The 22620-nt window shown below is 32.4% G+C and overlaps 4 protein-coding genes across 5 annotated transcripts; 2 read left to right on the plus strand and 2 right to left on the minus strand.

Annotated features, from left to right (window-relative positions):
- Positions 1 to 1321: 1321 nt before the first annotated feature.
- Sobp (Sine oculis-binding protein) lies at positions 1322 to 18799 on the minus strand. Its single transcript, XM_069052939.1, has 4 exons — positions 18551 to 18799; positions 13080 to 13212; positions 2367 to 2542; positions 1322 to 2317 (listed from the first exon to the last, which is right to left on the minus strand). Exons 1-4 carry the CDS (start codon positions 18620 to 18622, stop codon positions 1430 to 1432), a joined length of 1269 nt encoding a protein of 422 aa, XP_068909040.1. The 5' UTR covers positions 18623 to 18799; the 3' UTR covers positions 1322 to 1429.
- Positions 18800 to 18869: 70 nt separating this feature from the next.
- Positions 18870 to 19385, plus strand: LOC138134589 (LYR motif-containing protein 2). Its single transcript, XM_069052943.1, has 2 exons — positions 18870 to 19031; positions 19087 to 19385. Exons 1-2 carry the CDS (start codon positions 18993 to 18995, stop codon positions 19303 to 19305), a joined length of 258 nt encoding a protein of 85 aa, XP_068909044.1. The 5' UTR covers positions 18870 to 18992; the 3' UTR covers positions 19306 to 19385.
- Positions 19376 to 21085, minus strand: S2P (membrane-bound transcription factor site-2 protease). The gene is made up of 2 exons (XM_069052938.1): positions 20943 to 21085; positions 19376 to 20890 (listed from the first exon to the last, which is right to left on the minus strand). The coding sequence occupies exons 1-2, from the start codon at positions 21015 to 21017 to the stop codon at positions 19502 to 19504; spliced, it is 1464 nt and encodes a 487-aa protein (XP_068909039.1). The 5' UTR covers positions 21018 to 21085; the 3' UTR covers positions 19376 to 19501.
- An 80-nt stretch (positions 21086 to 21165) lies between these two features.
- On the plus strand, positions 21166 to 22592 carry LOC138134587 (prefoldin subunit 3-like). Of its 2 annotated transcripts, XR_011160774.1 has the most exons (4): positions 21166 to 21300; positions 21390 to 21787; positions 21840 to 22042; positions 22097 to 22592. XR_011160774.1 is itself a non-coding variant. In XM_069052941.1 (3 exons), the coding sequence occupies exons 1-3, from the start codon at positions 21220 to 21222 to the stop codon at positions 21928 to 21930; spliced, it is 570 nt and encodes a 189-aa protein (XP_068909042.1). In that variant the 5' UTR covers positions 21166 to 21219; the 3' UTR covers positions 21931 to 22592. The 2 variants fall into 2 exon arrangements, 1 of the variants encoding a protein (XP_068909042.1); XM_069052941.1 differs by having other exon boundaries at positions 21840 to 22592.
- The last annotated feature ends 28 nt before the right edge of the window (positions 22593 to 22620 follow it).

Below are 22620 nucleotides of genomic sequence, written 5' to 3' on the forward strand. Positions count from 1 at the left end.
AGGTCAAAACATAAACATACGACATATTTATTAATCAAATAATTCATTGTGTTCAATTTAGTGACTCACACAAAAAACTCATTAACTTTGTACCAAACATAACAACAGTTAAGATAAAATAAAAAAACCAGCAGTATTAAATTATTTATTTCCTAACTTCGTTTGTGACAAGTAATAACAATTTACCTGGAATAAAAAATATTAGCATCTGAATATACTGAATATCTGACAAATACGAAATTTTTTAATATAACAATATTAAGTATAAACAGTTTTTCTTGTAATTTTAAGCGACATTATTTTCTGCTTTAATTAAATACCATCCGTTCACATTTTCTGCACCACCTGGAAAACATTCTCATAATCATTTTACGTTTTTATATTGTTGTGCAACTTACTACCTGCAGGTTCCTTAATTAATTAAATTGATTGTTTTTTATTTTTATAAAAACAAGAAATTATTTCATCAAAACTGTTATCTGCGCAACAAGAAAATGAAATACCCAATTCAGTTTCGTTTGAATCTCATATAGTTGGACCGGGTCAGTGGCACTAAATCATTTCAGAAGGCCGGTCAGTTTTTGCGGTTGGTAAAAGTCCGGCTTATGAACTTCAGATTGTTATTATTTCCCTCGAAAGCTCATATGAGACAACAGCTTTATGCGACGACAGTTTTCGACTTTCACATTATCTCCTCTTTTATCTATGAATATTACTAGAGCGTTCTCTTGTCCAACAGATACGTGATAATATTCAACAGTACGACGCCACCCCGCTTCTTAACTAACCATGCATGCCCCTGATTTCCAAGTTCATTAATTTAAATCATGATAAATATTTTTGCTGTCATCCCTTAAAACCTCCCCGCCAGCTAAACGTGTAGTGAATCGCTCGATGAAGTGGATTCTCTTGTTCCGAGTACATCACTCTGGGAGCAAGGTGAGACAAATGAGCCGACATTTTTGTTGCGGATGAGTTTATTCGATCCGCAAAGACCTGAAAGGATTCGAAGTATTAATTAGAAAGCACAGAAATAGCCATCGCAATTACCACGGTCGCCGTAAATTTATAGTGCTTAATTTGGCTAAATAGAAATATTGCAGGGAGAATTTATGGCTGAAGTTTAAACGGCGTATAAAAAGTTTCAGTGCACCTCAGTAAAGTGCAAACTTTGCAATGCTATTTTATTACATTACCTTAACTCATAAATGCATACAGTCTACTGACGAAGATGAAAATTTGTTCAATTTTCCTCAAACGACGATAGGAAGTTTTCATCTGTTAAAAACAAAGCCAAAACTTTCCAGCAAACACAAAAAACTCCGCTGTCTATACTACTTTTATTACTAAAGTGTATGTACAACAAAATTAATACCAAAAGAAGAAATAAGAAAATAATATATTTAAATTATCTGGATGATACTAATTTTCAAGTGGACAGTATTTTTTTGTTCTTGATGACAAATTTGGACTTTTTCTCGACGATTCGTTTCCTTTTCCTTAAAGCTCTAGCAGTAATTTTCTCGCTATTGTCTTCAACCTCCTCACTCACACTTTGACTAGAACTGACTTCGTTATCGGTTTGACTGGAGACATCTCGACATTTCCTCTCGTCGTCTTTACTACTTTTATTTAAGAGACCATTTGGAATTGGCAAAGGAATGGGTATAGGAACAGGAATAGGTAAAGGTAAAATTATGGGATACGGTACCAAAATCGTAGGAGGTGGTACTAAACTATCCAACAATTTCCTATGATTTGCTACTTCGGTACTACTAAAATACTGCCCTGGACCTAGCTTTGAATCACCAGTTGTGGTGTTAGACTGATTTGTCTTGTTCCCCTCTTCAGTTCCAAGTCTGGGGCCATCGAAATCAGTGGGAGTGTGTCTTATCCTTAGATCCTGCGGCATTTCGGAAAGAAACGCCCTAGCGGGATTAGCACAACTGGAGACGTTCATGCATTTTTTCTTATTCTTTTTTTGTACTTTATTTCTTTGTCTTTTAACTTCCGCTGGTTCTTGCACAGGAACTGACATTAACTTCGAAGGATGAGCAACAGTGATTAGTGGCAAAGGAGATGTTTGTTGCGGATTTTCCGCTAGCTTTGGCGACGAAGACGGTGACGAAATTTGTACCTCTGGAGATTTACATTTGTTCATCCACAGTTCAGGAGTGATTAGAGTACCACTGGATGATTCTTCTCCGTGAATGTGGGGGTGGATTTCGAGATGGGCGCGGGTTTCGCGCCAAAAAATATGCATTTTGTATTGGTTCAGGCATTTGTCTGAACAAAATTGAAGCTGTGAAGATCCGTCCTGAAAAAAATTCAATTAGATAATTTTCAGAGAGAAAAAAAGAGTCTACCTGAGAATCGACGTACGAAACTGTGTGTCTGACGTGTCTGCACCAGTCGCAGGTTTTGTTCTTTTTGAAATTGGCCCTCCTTGATTGTGAAAAACACAATTCAGAACAGAATGTCGCCGCTGCTGAGGAGAGGCCTGTGTTTTCATCGACTGCTTTGCCGCACCATCCACACCCCTCTGAAAGTAATTTCTTATCATTATTTGTTATTTTTGTAATGTCATTGAAAGCTTTTTTGGTGGAAATGTCTGTCTTGCCGCACAAAGAATAAATATGTATGTTTACGTTTACATCAAAGCGTTCTAGTTTCTGAAGGCTTTCAAAACAAAGTGGATCAAAGGTTACACTGCCGAATAATTATTAGCACAATTTGAAATTGAAACAGTATTAAAAGGGGAGACGGCAAATGTACTTAAAGACGTCACATCCAGTTCTTTTGTCTAAATGCCGTCCTGCTCGAAAAGGGTTTTCAGTAAACAGTATCATTAAATTAACTCAGCAGTCTCAAACATTAATTAACTTGTCCTGTTTTGAGGGTAGAAAAGATCGTTAAGATCAAATTTGAACACCATAAAACACTTGCCGATACAAGAATTTCCTAATGTCAACAAAGATAGAAGAAGTAAGACGATTTCAAGGATAATTTACATTCTCCACGATGAATATACAGATTGTAATTCAGAAGCTTCATTTTTGTTTTTTAGCGTTTTATTAAGGGTTAGCATTATGTAAAGTCTGCTCTATCAGGTTAACAAGATCTATGAACGGGTAAAGCTAGCTATTAGCTCAAAAAAATTCGTGCCACTTTTCTTTCGTAAATGTTTCATTATGAAGAATAACTTTCCCTACATTTCATTGAAAAACTAGAAGCTCATTTATTTTCTGTGTCTAAACGGGTAGGTACAAATTATTAATGCAAATACACCACAAATACTGTTAGATAATTAAAGTTCACTGGAAATATTTTTCTGGTTATTAAAATATATCACCTTGAAACCAAAAGTAGTTACATTTTTTTGAACTGCATTGCTACAATCAATTTAATTTATCTAGGTATAACATTTTTAAAACGATTGTACCGTTAGTGTAAAATCAATCAAAATGTAATTTTGGAGTTTTGTCAAACAATGTGTCATTCTTAAAATATGTATGTAATATGGCAAAGTAACCCACACAAATCTTACAAGTAAATTTAGTGCATTACTTTGTCATCTAATACTACGAATTAAGGCTATTTCATGACCTCTAAATGGCAAAAACTATTTTTAACGTTTATGGTTAAAAAAAAACTTTAATGAAATAAATAACATATTCAGGAGAAAATTGGAAGTAGTATTGGTAGTGCCTATTTTACAGGATAATTTTGAAATTTTTTATTTTGGATTCGGTTGGTAACAATAACAAATTTTAACAAACAGTTTGCGACAAAATAGACTAATTGAGTAACAGTTACAATAAAAATTTCTATTTTTACTAATTAACTGAATCATTCTTGACAATAACATTTTTAAATGTGTAGTTTCTGACTGTAATATGAATTTTTCAGTATTTTTTATGTAATATTCAAATATCGCCCAAAATAACACTATTTTACATATTTCAAATCTTCGTCAGATGTAAAAAATGTAAAAATAAATGAAATGCTCCAAAAATAGAAAATTAGGGTCATTTGCAGTTAAATCGAAAATAATTAACATTCTCTTCAAAAGGTAAATGACATTTTAATAATTACTTTTTCCGCATATTTCCGAATTAATTTCTAAAATGAAATAAATTGAACTGGCTTTTGTATATGACAAATGTCAGCATGTATTAATACAAATCGAAATCCAATCCATTTAGGGCTAAATAAATCAGTATTAGATCAGCTAAAAAAAATCAATACTGTACTTAAACATCAAGTAGTAAAAATAATAAAGACACACAAGAGATATTTAAGAAAAATGTATAAATGACTAGTTGTAAAAGTCATTAAAAATACAGCGTGATCGACAATGACTGAGTCTGTTGGCAATGAAACAATTGAAAAGTATTGGTGTTTTTTTGTCTCGTAATTGGCATTGATCAGATTTTTTAACTTGAGACGACATTAAATACATTCTTGGTTTTGTTGGTTATGTTTATGCTATTACAAAAATAAACCTTTGAGGGTAAATTTCAAACTTGCCAAATTTCTCTGTTACCAACAGACTCAGTCATTCTTGATCACGCCGGCGCCGTTAAGTTAGAATCAACTACATATTTTGTTTTTGCAAGTTGCATTACAGTCTTTGTATTTGTGCTATTCTTTCAGTTCACTTGTACCGCAAAAAGTGTAGTAAAATACAAGGTATCTAGGTATTTCATGAGTGATAATGAGTCCGGCGGAATTGAAAATGCAACCCACAATACATTTCCAAAGTTAACGTGGCTATTTTAAATATCGTATTATTTTAAAATGAAATTATGAATCCATGGTGGCTTTGCTCCCAAAATTTTATTTGTCGCAACTGACAAAGAGTTAAAATACGACGATTAAAATACATATGTATGTTCGAACGATGAGAAAACAGACATAATTCTGATTTATGGCGAATGTAATAAAAATGCTTCTGCCGTTGCGCGTTTATGCAGACGATAAATATCTTCCCAAAAACTTCGTTTTTTCACAATTTCATTTAACCAAGCGAATGACGTTTATGTCACAATTCACGAAACTGTACAGGTTACTATGTTTTATGTTTTTTAAATCAGAAAACAAGGATCCACGTTAACTTTACAAATGTATTGTGGGTTGCATTTTCATTCCCGTCGAGTTCATTATCACTCGTGAAATACTCCTACCTGTATACAGGCTGTTTGATAAAAAACGCCTCAACCCATAACTTTTTTATTTATTATCCGATTTCAATGAACAAAAAAACCGAAGATATGGTTTTTCATGCGCTACGAAGCAGCCATAAAATAATTTTTTTTGGCATTATTTTCAGTAGCTTACGATAGTCAACTTTTTTTTTTTAAATGGACACATGTAGTTTTTTAGGCTCAGTCTGATAAAGTTTTTTTTTCTGAATCTAACGATGTATTAAAAATTATCGTTTGGTTCATAGCTGACTGAAAAAAAAAATAAAACAATTTTTAATTGTGGTTCAGTTTATTATGAAATTTTCAAGTGTGCCGTGAAAAACAATTGGAATATAAATAGCAACAAATGTCAAGTGTGAGTTTGAAAATTTTCAGGTGCAATCTTGAAGAGTTTTATTATTATTTTCTTGGAAAACATAAATAATAATTTAAAAAAAATATTTTTTTTTTAATTATTATTATTTTTTCTATTAACTTTTTGTTTTTGACTAATTACGATTTTTATTACACTCGAACATAAAATAATAGTCAAATGACTGCTATCCTACGTGACTGACAATGTTATTTTATACTTAAATAAAAAAAGTTTAAAAAAGGAAATGAAAACTTCTAAGCTGACGTTTAGATGACATTTATCGTACTTTATATTCCGATTGTTTTTCACGGCACTCTTAAAAATTTTATAATAAGCTGAACCACAAAAAATGTTTTATTTTTTTTTCAGTTAGCTATGAACCAAATGATAACTTTCAATACATCATTAGATCCAGAAAAAAAAAACCTTACCAGACCAAGCCTAAAAAACTACATGTGTCCATTTAAAAAAAAAAGTTGACTATCGTTAGCTATTGAACATAACACCAAAAAAAAAACATTTTTTTGTTCGACACTGTCAGAATTTGAGAATTTTCGCCTGTGTGAACGGATTTTGATAAATTTGACAACTTGTCAAAACGAAACGTCAAGCTAATTTTAAAGATTTTTAGCGATTTGGAGCCTTTAAGGGGTTCGTCGAACAAAAAAACGTTGTATTCAACTCGTTCTTGTGTAATTTGGGCTTTTTTGGCACTCGTGGACCTTTAAAACTCTCGTTTCACTCGAGTTTTAAACTGGTCCACTCATGCCAAAAAAAGCCAAAATTACACACGAACTCGTTAAATAAATAACTATTATGGCTGTTTTGTAGCGCTTGAAAAACCATATCTTTGATTTTTTTGTTCATTGAAATCGGGTAATAAATAACAAAGTTATGGGTTGAGGCGTTTTTCATCAAACAGCCTGTATACACGGATCATTCAATTTTTCTTTTCTGAACACAATAGAACTGATTACCAAACACTTTATTGGCTGTCGTACTTGTACAACGTACGAGTACATACCATGTATAAAATACAAGAAAATAAATACAGTAAATAGCACTGGATATGGTTTCAATATTAGAGTTAATAATACCACACTATCCAAATTAAATCACCTTCTTTATATGGATGACATAAAACTTTATGCATCTAAAAAAAATCACATTTTATCTTTACTAACAATAACTGAAAATTTCTCAAGTGATATTGGCATGAGTTTTGGTACTGATAAGTGTAAAACGCAATCAATATGTCGTGGTCATTACGAAAATTTAGAATATATAACTAAAGAAGGAGAAATCATTAAAAATTTAAATAAAGGAGAATTTTATAAATATTTAGGTATTAATCAATCAAATCATATTCAACATTCAATTATAAAAGAAAATTTAGAAAAACAATTTTATTTAAGAATTAAATCTATTTTAAAATCAAAATTAAACGGTAATAATTTAATTAAAGCAGTTAATACATATGCTGTTCCATTGTTGACCTATTCTTTTGGTGTTATAAAATGGTCCAAAACTAATTTACAGAATATAAATATTCAAACTAGAGTTCTCTTTACAAAATTTTGTAAACATCACCCCAAATCTGCTATTGAAAGATTTAATTTACCACGCGAAAATGGTGGTAGGGGTTTTTCAAATTTAGAAATTCTACAACACAATCAAATTGCTTCACTAAAAAATTATTTTCTCAATAGAGCTCGTGATAACACTTTTTTTAATGCGTTGGTTTCAGCGGATAAAGGTTACACACCTTTAAATTTAAGTGATAATGTAATTTCAGATATTGTTGAGCCAAATATACCTGACACTATAGCAAATATAAAACAAAAGTCTTTACATGGGAGATATTTTAAAGAGCTAGAACAGCCAGAAATTAATATTCATGCTTCTCATGCATGGCTTAAAAAATCAAATATTCATCCTGAGACTGAGGGTTTTATATTTGCAATACAAGATCGTGTTATAAATACAAGAAATTATAAAAAACACATATGCGGTTTACAATCGATCATCGATAAATGTAGGATTTGCGGAACTGAAGGGGAAACCATTGAACACATCATTTCTTCTTGCACCGTTTTGGCTCAAAGCGAATATAAAAAACGTCATGATATATTCGCAAAAATTATACACATGAATTTAGCAGTTAAATTCAATTTATTAAAGGATACACAACCACATTACATTTATAAACCAGAAAGTTGTTTAGAAAATGACAATTACAAATTATATTTTGATCGCACAGTTTTAACTGACATTCACATTCAGCATAACAGACCAGACATTATTATTTTAAATAAACAACAAAAGCAAGCATATCTTTTAGATATAGCTGTTCCAAATTCACACAATATAACACAGACATATAATACAAAAATTAATAAATATTTAGAACTCTCCGTTGCTATGAGAAATCTTTGGTGTTTAGAAAAAATTTCGATTTTACCATTTATAATTTCAGCAACAGGAATAGTACCACAATCTCTTTTTAAAAATTTAAAAATTTTGGACTTAGAGAAAACATTAGTGGTTGAAATTCAAAAAGGTATATTATTATACTCATGTCATATCGTGAGGAAATTCCTTAACATTGACACAGAACATAATACACAACAAAGTCAAAATGCGGAGGCGAGACGCCGGTAATTATGTTGATAAGCACTGCACTATTACTTATCCGTAATAGTGTATGTACTCCGGCAAAATTGCCGTGCCGCCGGGTGGAGGTGGGATAGCAGTAAAATTAGAAATGTAGCAATATTTCAGTAACGATTATAAGAAAATTCAAGAATTACCTATTATTTGCTGCACAATCGATGAAAAAGAAAATAAATACATTTTCTGATATTACATAATACCTGCTACAGATGTAGGTATATTAATTATGCTGAGAAACCGTTGAAATATTCCTTAATTTGACTTGATACAAGTTTCCTATTTGAGGCAAATACCTCACTCTATTTAAGGAAACTAGCTTTGGCATTACCGATAGCAGAGTGTACTTTAAATTATATGCAATTAATTTCCTGCAAGTTTACAAATGCGTTCGTCGGACAGGCCAAGCACTTCAAAGAGGCATCAACCTAAAAGATATCTAACCGAAACAAATAAACAATTTCTTGGTTTAATTTTGGTAAAATCGCGCATAATACGGTGTTTTGATTCGGCCGCACGTGGCCAAAGATCAAATGAATGAGCCCCATATTTCAAAGTTGGCGTAAAACTGTACGAGGTAAAGGCATCACGGACACGCGCGGGCTAATATTACACCGTCTAGAAATAACCGCCAGGATTATCTTACAGATTCGCCTAAAACGCCGGCCCTGCGTCCAGATCACGCTCACCAGGACGAGGGGCCTCTCCGGTGAGTTTGACCGATTCTTCAAAGTGTCCGGTCCTGGACGACGACAATTTTGATTAATTACCGCAAGTGTTTCTGTTCATGGGTGCGGAACAATGCTTTTAAGAATGGAACGAAATAAGGCAGCTTGATATTTCCGGGAACTCCACCCCTTGCACGAACAAAGTCCAATGGAAGCTTGTCATCAATCAGGTGTTAATTGTGCACGTTTAAGCGTGAAGAAGGTTCGAAATATTTTGATTGGCAATGGAATTCCACGAATAGCATACATGCTGAGGCACGTTTCAAGGAAATTATCGATAAAACTTCTTCGCACAAAAGAAAATTCGTACCGGGAAGTGTACAGCGACGCACACATTGTCTTGTTTTCTTGACGTGGAGGGATGCCGCTTGTGTTGACATGGAAGGTTCGACAAAGAAAGAAGAATAGATTAGAGTCAGAGTTACGAAATTAACGGTTTTCGGGAACAAAATGGTCTTCTGACAACTATTGAAATCGCTAACACGACAATACCAGAAAAACGGGTAGAATTTGAATGTTATACCTTTCTTTCTGTGTAGTTACATATCATGTAAATATTTATCAACAATAATCACGTTTATGATACGCTAAATGACTTTTGCTAAATATTATGTCGGTATAAATAGATATTTAAATTTCAAACCAAGAATAAATCACCTCATTTAAATCTATCTCCGACTTATTTCCATTTGAAAAGTCGTTTTCCCATAATTTTTTTTACTTTATATGTACGAGTATTAATAAATCTGAAAATTTTAGTTTTAATAAAAGTTACAATAATTACAACCATTTCATGCTGAAAGCGATCCAAAGATAGAAGAATTGGCTCATCAGATTGTGAGATTTAATATGCAATACATATAAATAAATAATAAACATAATATGTAAATAAGAATTCCTTAATTTTCTTTCCACTGTTGTTATAAGTTTAAAGTTAAGTGCTTTATTTCATTCATATATGACAGCAACACCAAAAGTTATTAACAAACAATTTTAAGAAATTCAGCAAAATCTCAAATCATCAGATTTTTACTCGTTGGAGGAATTGAACCATAAGAAAATTTTAAAATAATCTTTCATGTCATGCCAGTACTTCCCAATTTCTTATTTCTTTCTTTTTTAAACATAAGAATTTCTTTTACATATTTGTAATAAGTAATTAAAAGGAAGGAATTGGAAATGCAACCCACAATACATTTGCAAAGTTAACGTGAAACAAGTTAACTTTGGTTGTCGGGTCTGTCATAAAATCTGCAAGTGTGCCGTAGAAAACAATCATGATGTTGGGATATTTTATTGGAATAATGAAAAATATTTAAACAAAAATATACAACATTTATCTGTTAGCATTCCAACTGACAGTTGGAAATTTTATAAGAAATCCAACTTAATGTTCATAAATATTTTATTTTCTATCTTGTGTTGAATGATTGCACTAAAAGCAACTCGCTACCCTTCATTGGACAAAGCTGAATTCAGAAAAAAAATCCTTACATAATTACAAAATTAGCGTCTTTTTCCAGTAATTACAGAATTCATCTCTTGTTTTGTTTACTGCAATGCAAATGCCTGCGGCAATTTTCTCGTGTTAATACAGGTTGGCCGAACGAACAGGATCGATCCAGATTATCTAGAAAACTTATGTGAAAAACGCGGAAACAGCTCAATTTTGATATCTAGGGAAACACATAATGGGAATAAATTCAGCACAGCAACTTCATCCCCCTAACTAGGTTGACCTCTTCCGAACCATTATAGGGAAGAGGGGTCGAGTGATGTATCATTTTGAAGCCTTTTAAATTCTCTTTAGAACAAACCACAATTTTATGATTGTTTATGTAACATTAATGTACTAAATGTTCAAAATATAGGTACACAATTTGTTTTCACACAATACTAAAATTTTGGCTCAAATGCATTTCTAACATTTTGCCGTTCGGACAACTCAAATAATAGAAAACAATAAAAGAGGCGCTCTATTACATTACTGTTGCTAGACATTTTTTCCTTTGGATTATTTTTGGTAGAGACACTCAAAGAATGTATGTTATGTAACACAGTATGCCACAATTGCAATTTTTGGCAAAGAATTATAGATAAGTGTCGTAGAGACACATGGTTCATATTTTAAACATTTAATTAAAGTATCACATTATCTATTTATCTATTAAATAAAGTATCCCCTAACAATCAAATTTCATTATTACTAGTTAAAAAAGCAAACAACGACAGTTTGCAGAGAACATCAACACTTTTCAAGAAAACCCTGACAATTAATTTCAATGATCTCAATTTATGAAGTTCTGCACAAATTATTATGTGACATCTGCTAATCCAGTCTCCTTCCAATGTACGGTCGGTGGACAAATAAAACTGGGACACTTAAAATTTAATCTATGTAAATCAGACCATTGAATTGTCAATACATTTGTCAATGTCTATATAATATGTCATACCAAAGTTAACCTATTTGTGATAAAGCCGTAATTAAACGATGCAAATTTGTAAATTTTGACTTATGTGATTGTCATTTTTGTCCCAGTTTTATTTGTCCATCGACTGTACATACACGTCCATGTACTATTGCGATCAAAAAATTTTGGACACTAATGTCATCGTGCTGTCATACATTCTAAAACGACCCTTATGTATTAATAACCTCAATTTTGATTGTGTCAATTTTGAAAATGTGAATGTCAGATTTACCGAGAAAATATTTAAAAAGTTGTAAAAATCAGACAAATGGAATAGAACGAGGTTTTAATTAATAAAAAATATAAAACAAATACCCAAATGTACTCGCATATTAAAAAAAAATGTTTTAAACCGGTGTCAAATTGACAACAATTTCATCGTTCATGTGACAGTTTCAATAAAGCATGATTTAGAGTAATTTTTTTAATGTGACAGAAATTTGATGTCCAAAATTTTATGATCGTAATAGTACATAATAGTAATAATAGTACATAATGATATTTTTTTGTTCGACACTGTCAGAATTTGAGAATTTTCTCCTATGTGAACGGATTTTGATAAATGTCACAACTTGTCAAAACGAAACGTCAAGCTAATTTTAAAGGTTTTAAGGGATTTGGAGTCTTTAAGGGGCTCGTCGAACAAAAAAACGTTGTATTCAACTCGTTCGTGTGTAAATTGGGCCTTTTTTGGCACTCATAGGCCTTTAAAACGCTCGTTTCACTCGCGTTTTAAAATGGCCCACGCGTGCCAAAAAAGGCCCAATTTACACACAAACTCGTCAAATAAACTACTATTAGATTTTTTTCTTTGTTTTGTGAGGGCTAATTCCTGTGCACAGACACATGACACTAAAACACTTTGTACCAAAATACTTTATGACGAGATTTTCAAAACACTAAAACTTCCTACTTTGTTTAATAATTTAATGTAAAATTGAAATTTTCATCACTCTCTAAAGCAGTAGATAATAACCGATTATTTCAGAAGTCACATGAAATTTGAAACCCTCATCATGTGTTCACAGAAAAAAAAGGCGTTTATTAAGTAACTATATGAAATTTGATTCGTTTGTCTTTATACTACGTATGAATGAGGATTATGATGGAAAAAGCATGTTAAATGCAAGAAAAAAACCCGTTTGAATGACGGTGTTTCACCATCAAAATGTAGCTGAAGGTTAATTGTAAAATGCAAAACAGCAAGCGGCATAGGTAGGTATTTCATGAATATGGAAATGATAATAATTGGGCAATATATTCGGCCGTGCATCCGCTGCACAATAATGATTAAATGTTTAGCGTGTAATTCGAACACTTTTTCATAATTCTAACGAGAAATTTAATATCGATTACCATTCTTATAATTACAACCATTGATTGAGCGGTAATGAAGCTCCCTGAAATGAAACTCGTTCTTCGACGCTTGTTTTTAAAAGACCCGTCTGGCACTGTATAAAACTCAAATGAATGACAGAGCTTTACTATGTACTTATGGAAAAAAAAGCAATTGAGTTAATTTTCAATGCAATAACGATGACCATAGGCACGTGTAATTTGTGCTTTTGGTGCAATGGTGCAAAATTAGGAATTAGTTCTGGTGCAGCTGTTTGTTTGTTTAAACAGTTCTGTAAATGATCATTACCGTTATATTTCGGCGACTCGGGCCCGGAACTGTTGCTTCCGGAATGAGATCTGCAGGCGCGTGCATCTCTGTGGTTGTTATTGCCATATCCGTACCAGCCCAACAGTTCGTTCATGGCTGTTTCAGCAAATTCCTGCAACACATCAACAATGATTCTTCAGTAAAAATTCCGGCAATCGCAAACATCTCGGAAATTCCGTTAATTGGTCTCGTAATGGTCTCGTGTTATTGCTAATAAAATTTTATCAAAAAATCCATATGAAACATTGCCATCTCGTGACGAAGTAGCGATAACAGCCGGAATTTTATTCCACAGTCGACCGAATAATACAGCCGTTTCTTTAAATGCAAAACAGGAGGGGTGTCTGTTTGCTTATTTTAATTAAGAGAAGTGGTTATTAATAGTAGGAGTTACCCGATGCTTGCTTAAGAGAAGGCGAAATAGAACACCTTGGTTTCATTCCTACAGATCAGGTTCGCTCTCTTGGTGCAGTTTTAATATGAGTTGTTGCAGTTTGTGAAAATGATAGTCTCCTCGAAGTACAAACGCGACTTCGATTCGCATTAACATCACCGAGTGCGCATCGGTGGCTTGTTGCGACAAAGACGAACCGGAGAAACCGATTTGCGGAGAAAGTACTCCGCCATAATTTAATCCATGATTTAAACGAAACGGTCAAGTAACATCATTCCTTTAAAATTATAAAATTGACGGTAATCGGTAGAAATATGATTTCGGTCAAATTATAACTCAGCCAAGTATTATATTTTTAAATTAACCCTGAATTCTGGCCGTTCTTATCATGACGTAAAAATTAAGACGAATATTTTTGTGAAAGTAGATAAAAACATTGTTTTAAATTTGTATATTAGAGTAGGTATTTAAAAAGTAATACCATAAAATCAAAAGGACATAAAAATAGGTTGTATATGTCTGTTTACCAAAGACCTGCAAAAATACGAAATTTGAATCAACAAACTGAATTCCATAAAAATCAAGAACACGCTCCCATATTAGGTATTTTAGATTTTTACAAAATTCTCCATTTTTTTGATTATGTACTAAAATTTATTTTTTAGTCATTGATTTCCAAGGTGTACAAAATTTTGATTAACAATATTTTAATGTACAATTTAGAAGGAGAGTTCCCTACTCTCTCCCCAGTGTCTAGGTAAATTTTTTGTATACACAAGTGATAATGAGCCCGACAGAAATGAAAATGCAACCCACAATACATTTCCAAAGTTAACGTGGATTTTGTTTTTTGAATGTCAATTGTCTGCATAAACGCGCAAGGGCAGAAGCATTTTTATTACATTCGCCATAAATCAAAATCTTGTCTGTTTTCACATCGTTCGAATACATTTTTTTTAATCGTCGTATTTTAACTTTCTCCTAAATGTCACTTGTGACAATAGTTACTTATTTAAGTTCATGTGTAATTTTGGCTTTTTTTGGCATGAGTGGACCAGTTTAAAACTCTCGTTTCACTCGAGTTTTAAAGGTCCACGAGTGCCAAAAAAAGCCCAAATTACACAAGAACGAGTTGAACACAACGTTTTTTTGTTCCACGAGCCCCTTAAAGGCTCCAAATCGCTAAAAATCTTTAAAATTAGCTTGACGTTTCGTTTTGACAAGTTGTCAAATTTATCAAAATCCGTTCACACAGGAGAAAATTCTCAAATTCTGACAGTGTCGAACAAAAAATAAAATTACATATTGGAATCAAAGCCATCATGGAACAACAACAAAACAATAAGAAATTTAAAATAGTCAAGTTCACTTTGGAAATGTATTGTGGGTTGCATTTGCAATTCCGCCGGGCTCATTATCACTCGTGAAATATCTGTATATTGTAATCCATGCATGTAATACCGAAGTATAAAGATTTACAAAAAATGAGCTACTGAAATGTATATTTAAGTGGTGAAAATAGCCTCTGAAAATGGGGGCTTTTCCTTTCTCGTCAGTAACTTCAAAATTTCAAAAAATATAGTGAAAAGTTCGTAACGCCAAAATTTTCGTTGATTGTCCCTCTACAAGTATGGTGAAAAAAATTAATAATTTTTTTTTTAAACATCCGATTTTTTGGCATCTTGTTAATTATTACATAAACATTTTTAGATTTATTTTTCAAACAAATACACAATACATACGTGCTATTTATTATAAATTTTATTATAAAATTTAAATTTTATTTTTCATTTTCATTTGGAACTTTTTCGTTATTTTTTCCCTTTTCGACATATAAGCAAAAAAACAAAAGGCTCCAACTTTAATGGGATGATTTCAACCCTTAAATATGTATTACGGGAGATAACTTTCTACTTTCTAGGGGGATTTATATGTAAACTAGGCAAAAATGAATAGGGATTTTTTTCATTTTTGAATTTTTTATAAATACAGCTTAAAATTTATAATGAAATGTGTTAGAAATATATAAAGATACACATTAGATGTAATGTTCCAAGTACCTGTAACATTTAAAATTTATCTAGTGTTTAAGAATACATGGGAGGATTGGTGCAATTATTTTGCTTTCTAAGAAAAATTGTGGAATTCCCTATTCAGTTTTGGCTAGTTTATAACCTATAAAATATGTATACATAATTAAATACATTTAGACAATCAGGGATTTTAGAAATTCCAAATGTCTTCATACTAGTTGGTATCCCTGCTTCATTTAACAGAATATTTTTTGTGTAGTTTTTCGCTCGATTTATCAAAAAAACGTCAACAATTAAACGTTTCCATACATTTCTGTGTTCTAATCCCTAATAAAAAAGGAAGGGTACTGCTCTTGATTTATTAATGGATAAACAGTTCCCGGTCATTTTAAAAGATTGCTTTACAATTTCCATCACATCGCTGTTCCAAATATAACGTTTATGAAAGATAAAAAAAGTCTTACTTTCAAACAAGTAACAACTGCATATGAAATGAAATCGCGTTTATTTAATTTACTTGCAGCGCGTAATGAAGACGGTAATGTAACGTGAATCCTAAATTAAAACAGGAAATTAGACACAACTTGCGAACATATATAAAAAGCATAATTACAAATAAATAAAGTGGAAACTAGTTGTAGAACTCGAGAAATTCAATACAACAAAGCGAGGAGGTAATTAAATTTTAAATTTATTATGTATTACGAGTACGTTGAAGTGAACTGTTGGACACGCTAGAACTGATTTCTTTTCACTCGCTTCGAATCTTCCTCGTTAATGTCCAATCGAATTGGAAAAATTGTTATCCATTGGATTTATCTAGCTAATGTACTTCTACAGTACATAATGCACACATATAGGTGGAGTCTGGAAATAAGATATCCACCTCTGCGGAGGAGTTAAAGAGACGAAGAGGGCGTAGCTGGTTCAGCGCAGTAAACAGACACCGAGGTGTCAACTTTCAAAATGTCTCTAATTATACAGACAGAACAGTTTTGCCGCCAAAGAGTTTATCTATTGAAATGTTACCGGCGAATCCACCAAAAGTAACATTAGATGGCACGAATGGAAAAACAAGCAAAAATCGAACGAAAATTTTTCAACACGTTAATGATGGATTTTTAATTTACCGCTTCATGATGGTATTTTAGTATCTGAAACGTGATATTTATAGAGATTTATTAATTGAAAGATCGGATTGATTTTCAAACATACTAATTTGCAAAATACGATGTTACATAAACAAATTTTGATGGGAGTTTAGTTTCTAATAAATACAGGAATTATGTTACTTGAATACGCTAAAAGCTTCAGATCACCTAATCCAACATGATTTTTAAACATCGGAGATCCATCACCGGGGCGGTTTATATTTTAACACTTACTGTCTTGATCTGTTTATTTTTTATTTTGTATTTTTATGTATACAACCGTGCAATTTCTCGCATGAAGAGGGGCAGGTAAACCGAAATCTCGAATGTGTTACGTGATACATTCGATAGGTTTCATTCTGCATCATTACATTAATTAAAATTTTTCTACTTTATTGTAGTACACCAAGTTAGGAGAATACAGCTACCTGATAGGGATATCAATTTCCAAACGCGCTTCTTGTAATTTATACTACCTCTATCTCTCATCCATTCCGCCTTTCCTAACACTAAAGCTTATTACTTGATGGAATTAAATAATTAAAAACTAAAGGCGGACAATATTGTCACCAATTCCATTTCTGTTTGATAAGTAGATAAATAAATAACTCAACCAATGTATTCAAGAATTCAGCTCTTTTTAATACAACAATACATAGGTACTACAAGGCAAATTTGATTTTTTTTTAAATTAACATGCCCGATGTTAGTTGGCAATGTTGCTATGATATTAACAACGCAACATTATTATTTCAAATTTCATTGCAGGAAATAGACTGCAGAATTATTCATTTAGGTAACGATTTCATTATTTGTTCACAAAATATAATCTAAGATCTTATAACACGTATCTCCTAAAATTTTTCTTTTACTTGTGTCATTTTCTGGAATTGGTTGGCGCCGTCGTTCCTGGAGTCAAAGTGGAGACCCAATACGACCCACCCGCTTTATTCCGCATTAATTACCTCGCTTTGTTTTTCTTTTGTATTTCATATTTCCATGGATAAAAAAAAAGAAATATTTGCAGATTATTGGGATAAATGTAATGTTTTTAAATGTTGCCACATTTATCTGTTACAAAAAGGTCCATATCTTCCACAAAAAAGAAGACAGATTTTTTTAAACATTTTTATCTGATATTTCATGACTATTGTTGCCGACTTTTGTTGGTATTTTAATAAATCTTACAGTTGATATTTTAATACATCGTACAATTGGTAGCACTTGTATCTACCTCCAAATAGGTACCTACTTCTGTGGACAATTTCATTTAGAATATTTCAGATACAATTTCTGAATATACTTACCTAAAAGACAAATGACAAAGAAAAGAAATAATGATCGTTTAGTTAAACTGAGTTTAGGGAAAGGCAAAGAATGTTCGGTATGTTGATAGTAACAATCAATTGTTATGAGGATCGGTTGGTTAAAAAAGCTCTTGCGGTTTGCAATAATAAACACGTTTTAAGAAGAATGATTTGTGAAGCATCAACGGAATATCCAGCGAGATGCAAGGATATAAAATAACGTGTATTTACGATGTCTGGCTGATGGGTATCAGTTGCACGCCATCTGCCATTTGATATCCCCATATCAAGTGACGAGTTCATATTACACATCCATGTTAGGCCCGTGCTCGAGCCTACAACGCATTTAAATTTTAACACAGAACAATACAAGAAAAATCCACGGGGTAATCAAGCAAAACAATTAAAAACATATATTTCAATATATCGGTCCCCTCCTCTGCGCACAAACATCACATCAACAATGACGGAATCTATTTTTAAACCGACATTGTAAATCTCTACGATTTTAAAATAAACCAGACTTGTTAATTAATTTTTCTCCCCAGTTCGAAATTAGACTCACTTTTATATCATCGTTGAGAGCCTCCTTTTTGATCGCAACTTTCGGTATCTCTTCGGCGGCACTTTTTTCCATAAATGAAAAAGAAAACCACGTAAACGGAAAAATAAAAGGTGTCGTGCAAATCAATTACGCACTACTTTTCTAATACGATTTGGGAAAATTCGTTTTCACATAAATACTGCGCACACCAGGAAAATTTCGATGAGAACTACAAGCTGAGCTTTTCAATAATGTTGTGATTATTTTGGTACTCGAAGTGGGGTATTCCCGCCACACTTTTAAATTGGCAACGCGCAAGTCTACCAACTGAGCGTGCGCACACACGTCTAACCTAAGTACCTAACCTTCCCAAACTTAAAATTGCAGAATATTTTTCATATTCCGAATCTGAATTCTGAACAAGCAGATATTTCTGCAAGAACTTTTTGTGATTACGTGTGTAATGTCCAAAGTTGCAAGACCCGTGCTAAACTTAAAACATGTAATTCGGGGTATCCTGACAAATTATTTATGTACCTTTAATCTGACTTTTTCAGTTTATTTTAAAACAAGAAGTTAAAAACCTTTACAGGAAAATCTTCAGGACTATAAAAGAAGTTCCTGATCCGGCTCATCAGCAAGAATTGAAAGAATGGACACGTCGTGATTTTCGAGGTAACGCGCATCACACTGACGAAATTACAATAAAAATGTATATTAAATATGGAGAGCGATGTTTAAAAGAATTAGAAAATACAATAAATTTATCTAAATAGTCAATAATGTGGTGTTGTTTTATTAAGGATGTCAACTAAATTGTACTTTGGTAAACCTTGAAATAAATACTTTTCCAAAACTATTTGCTTTATTAATACACAACAGAACAAATTTCCATATCACAAATTTAATGAACACACAAAACTATGTTATAAATATGCTAACTTATTACTTAATTGGTATTATTTCTTGTACTTAATTAAGCTTGCTCCAAATAACAATTGTACAGTGGATCACCAACAAAAACGTAAAGGAAGCAGTCACTACAGCTGAAATGCCTTTAATATGTGTAGTCCTTAAGTGTTTAGAAAATATTATATGAAAGATAGTATTAGTTATGTGCTGACCATCCATGAATAGACAGGGTAAAATGTTGACAATTGCCAAGCCCATTGAGAATATGGAGAGGTATCCTAAAAACTTCGTTGTCATATCCGGAATTGCCGTTCCCAAGAATGAATATTTTGGAACATACGACGATACCGTAACAGTTCTCAAAAAATCCGACGCGGGTCCGATGAAAATTACATCTGGTTTACCCGTTCGTTTGATTTTGTATAAATTTGTATTGTTCGTTAACACGGGTCTAAAACAAAAAGTATCTTTGGGACAAAAATGAGGGTCGCTTGTGCAAAAATTGGTGGAAACTTCTATCACAGTTCTTCCAGGCAGACACGCATACGGAGGCAACTCCAGAATGCTGTCTTTACTGTCTAAATATTCAAAACACAATTTACCTTTATTGTCTGAATGACAACAACTTACAACCCCGTTTTCTAAATGTTTTAAGTGAACGCTTTCGTCTAAATTGTGGATAACGTCGCCTTCAATACAAAAAGCGGGTTTGTTAGTTTTTAAAGTACTGAGACATTTATACCACATGGTCTCGTCTTGAATTTCACAGTCGTTAATTTTGAGAATTATATCACCAACATTTAAACCCCTGTTCCCCGCAAGCGGTGATTTTTCATGGATTTGTGATGCAACAATGCCACTGCCAAAATTAAAAAATAATGAAAAAGCTGATGGCAGTGAAGTGTATAACAAATATGCAAAAACTGCTATCAATAGATTATGCCAAACACCTGCACATAAAATTTTGAGCCTTTTCCAAGGATTTAAGGAAAACAACTTATCAGAGTTAATATTCACATATGCAACTGGTAAAATAAAAATGAAGTTAGCACCTACATTGATGACATTCACATCTTCTTGGACTGAAGCTAATGCATGACCTAACTCGTGTAATACTGAACTTATCAACAAAGTTAAACTGTAATAGCCTATCTCTGATGCAGGGAGATTAACCCCAGGTATAACAGGTTGGATAATATTTTCTTCACTTATAGCAGAAGTTGAAAAATTTTGGAAAAAAGCTACTAGAAGTAAATAGATGGATATGGGCAATAAAATTAAACTTGCACATAAGCCACAATTAAACCAGAGGTTCTGGAATTTTGTATAATTACTACCCCATTTTAACAGTAACTTGTTGAAGGCAGTTGTAGTCCATGAAAACTGAAAAAATCTAATCTCCAATCCTGTTCCCTTAAGAAATTGTATATAGCCATAATGGGAACATGACTGAAAAAAATATCACAATTTTTTTGATCATTGTAATTTTTTCGCATCTTACTTTAAAGAATCTGTCCATGAACAGTATCCATAAATAAATTGCTGCAATAACTATCAGACCCCACAGGATGTCCATGATTTGATTTTAGCTAGTAAGCATTGTTTTAATTTTTATTTTAATCTAGTTAAAATCCGATATGTTTATAACCTAAATATCTGACATCAGCTTTGACTTTGACAATCAGCATAGCCAACAGTTTGAACGGCAAACATTACATTTTACTAAATTTTCAATTGTTTTGAGATCGGTAGTGTGGGTTATTTTCGATAAAAACAGAATGGAAAAATCAGAATCAGAGAATAATACTGAACTTGGCGATAAAAAGTCTTACGCGGGGATTCCGGAAGCTGAATTTGTGGTAAGTGCTTTACGAACATTGATTTCACGTGATTCGAAAATAACCGGAACATAACCTTATTCGGCACCTTATGATTCATTATCCTGCAGGAAGATGTAGAGGCTTACATGTCGCGTACTGAAAACAACAGAAACGTGGATGAAGTATTAAAAAAATTAGATAATCAACACGCTAAATACAAATTCATGGAATATAATTTGTTGTCGAAAAAGAAAAGACTGCAAAACCAAGTACCAGAATTAAAACGCTCTTTGACAATGATTGAGAAGTTAGAAGAGCAAAAGAAAGAGTTTGAAACCCAGTTTTTGCTCAGTGAGCAAGTATTTGCAAAGGCAAAAGTACCCCCTACTGAAACAGTCTTTCTATGGCTTGGTGCTAATGTGATGTTGGAATATAGCTTGAAAGATGCTCAAGAACTTCTCACACAAAATATTGCTGCAGCCACAAGAAATTTAAACTATGTGGAGCATGACTTGGACTTTTTAAGGTATATTTCTAAATGATGCAATTTATTTTTAATAATTTATGTTTATTAATAGGGATCAATTTACAACAACAGAAGTGAACATGGCAAGAGTTTTCAATTGGGATGTGAAAAGGCGTCAAGCTGCTAAAGCTGCAGCAAAGTGAAATTGCTTTTCTACAATTTTTGAACAGCCATCACAGCACATTGATTGTTTATCTCATATCATTATCAGATATTCTATAATGCAGCTTATGGTGTATAAAATCGTCCAAAAACGTCGAATATTTCCTATAATTTTTTATGAATTATTGGTAATTGTAATTTTTTTAGGCTTATTTTTGCTGCAACCAAAACCAACAAGCAAACTATTTTGTCATCATCAAAACTGCTTGTGCATTTAAACAAATATTTAGTGTGTTTGTCAAAATAACTTAATCTTAAAAATGTTTCCCCTATCAAATTGTCAATAAAACAATTTACTAATAATGAAACAACTTTTAATTGATAAATGGCCAGTTAAAGTAAACAATAATTGTCATATATTATAAGTATCTCTTCAAAAATAGTGCAATTAATAAAATATTTGTTGCTTCATATTTGTAAAAACTATAAAATAATACTGCAGACAACAGTTACATGATAAAAGTTCATACAAACAACTAAGGTAAGATTCTCAAAAAACGGAACTTTCTATCTAATCAATAAGGCATCAACTGGACTTCTTCTCCCAAGTTGAGAGAAGTCCAAGGTTTAAAAATTAAATCTGCTAGATATCAGTTAAAATTTTTAAGTCTCAATAAGCATATAATTAAACAAAAAAAAATAACTTCACAACAAAACCACAAAAACTAAAA

Source organism: Tenebrio molitor, chromosome 7 (genome assembly GCF_963966145.1).
Source record: "Tenebrio molitor chromosome 7, icTenMoli1.1, whole genome shotgun sequence".
NCBI lineage: Eukaryota > Metazoa > Arthropoda > Insecta > Coleoptera > Tenebrionidae > Tenebrio > Tenebrio molitor.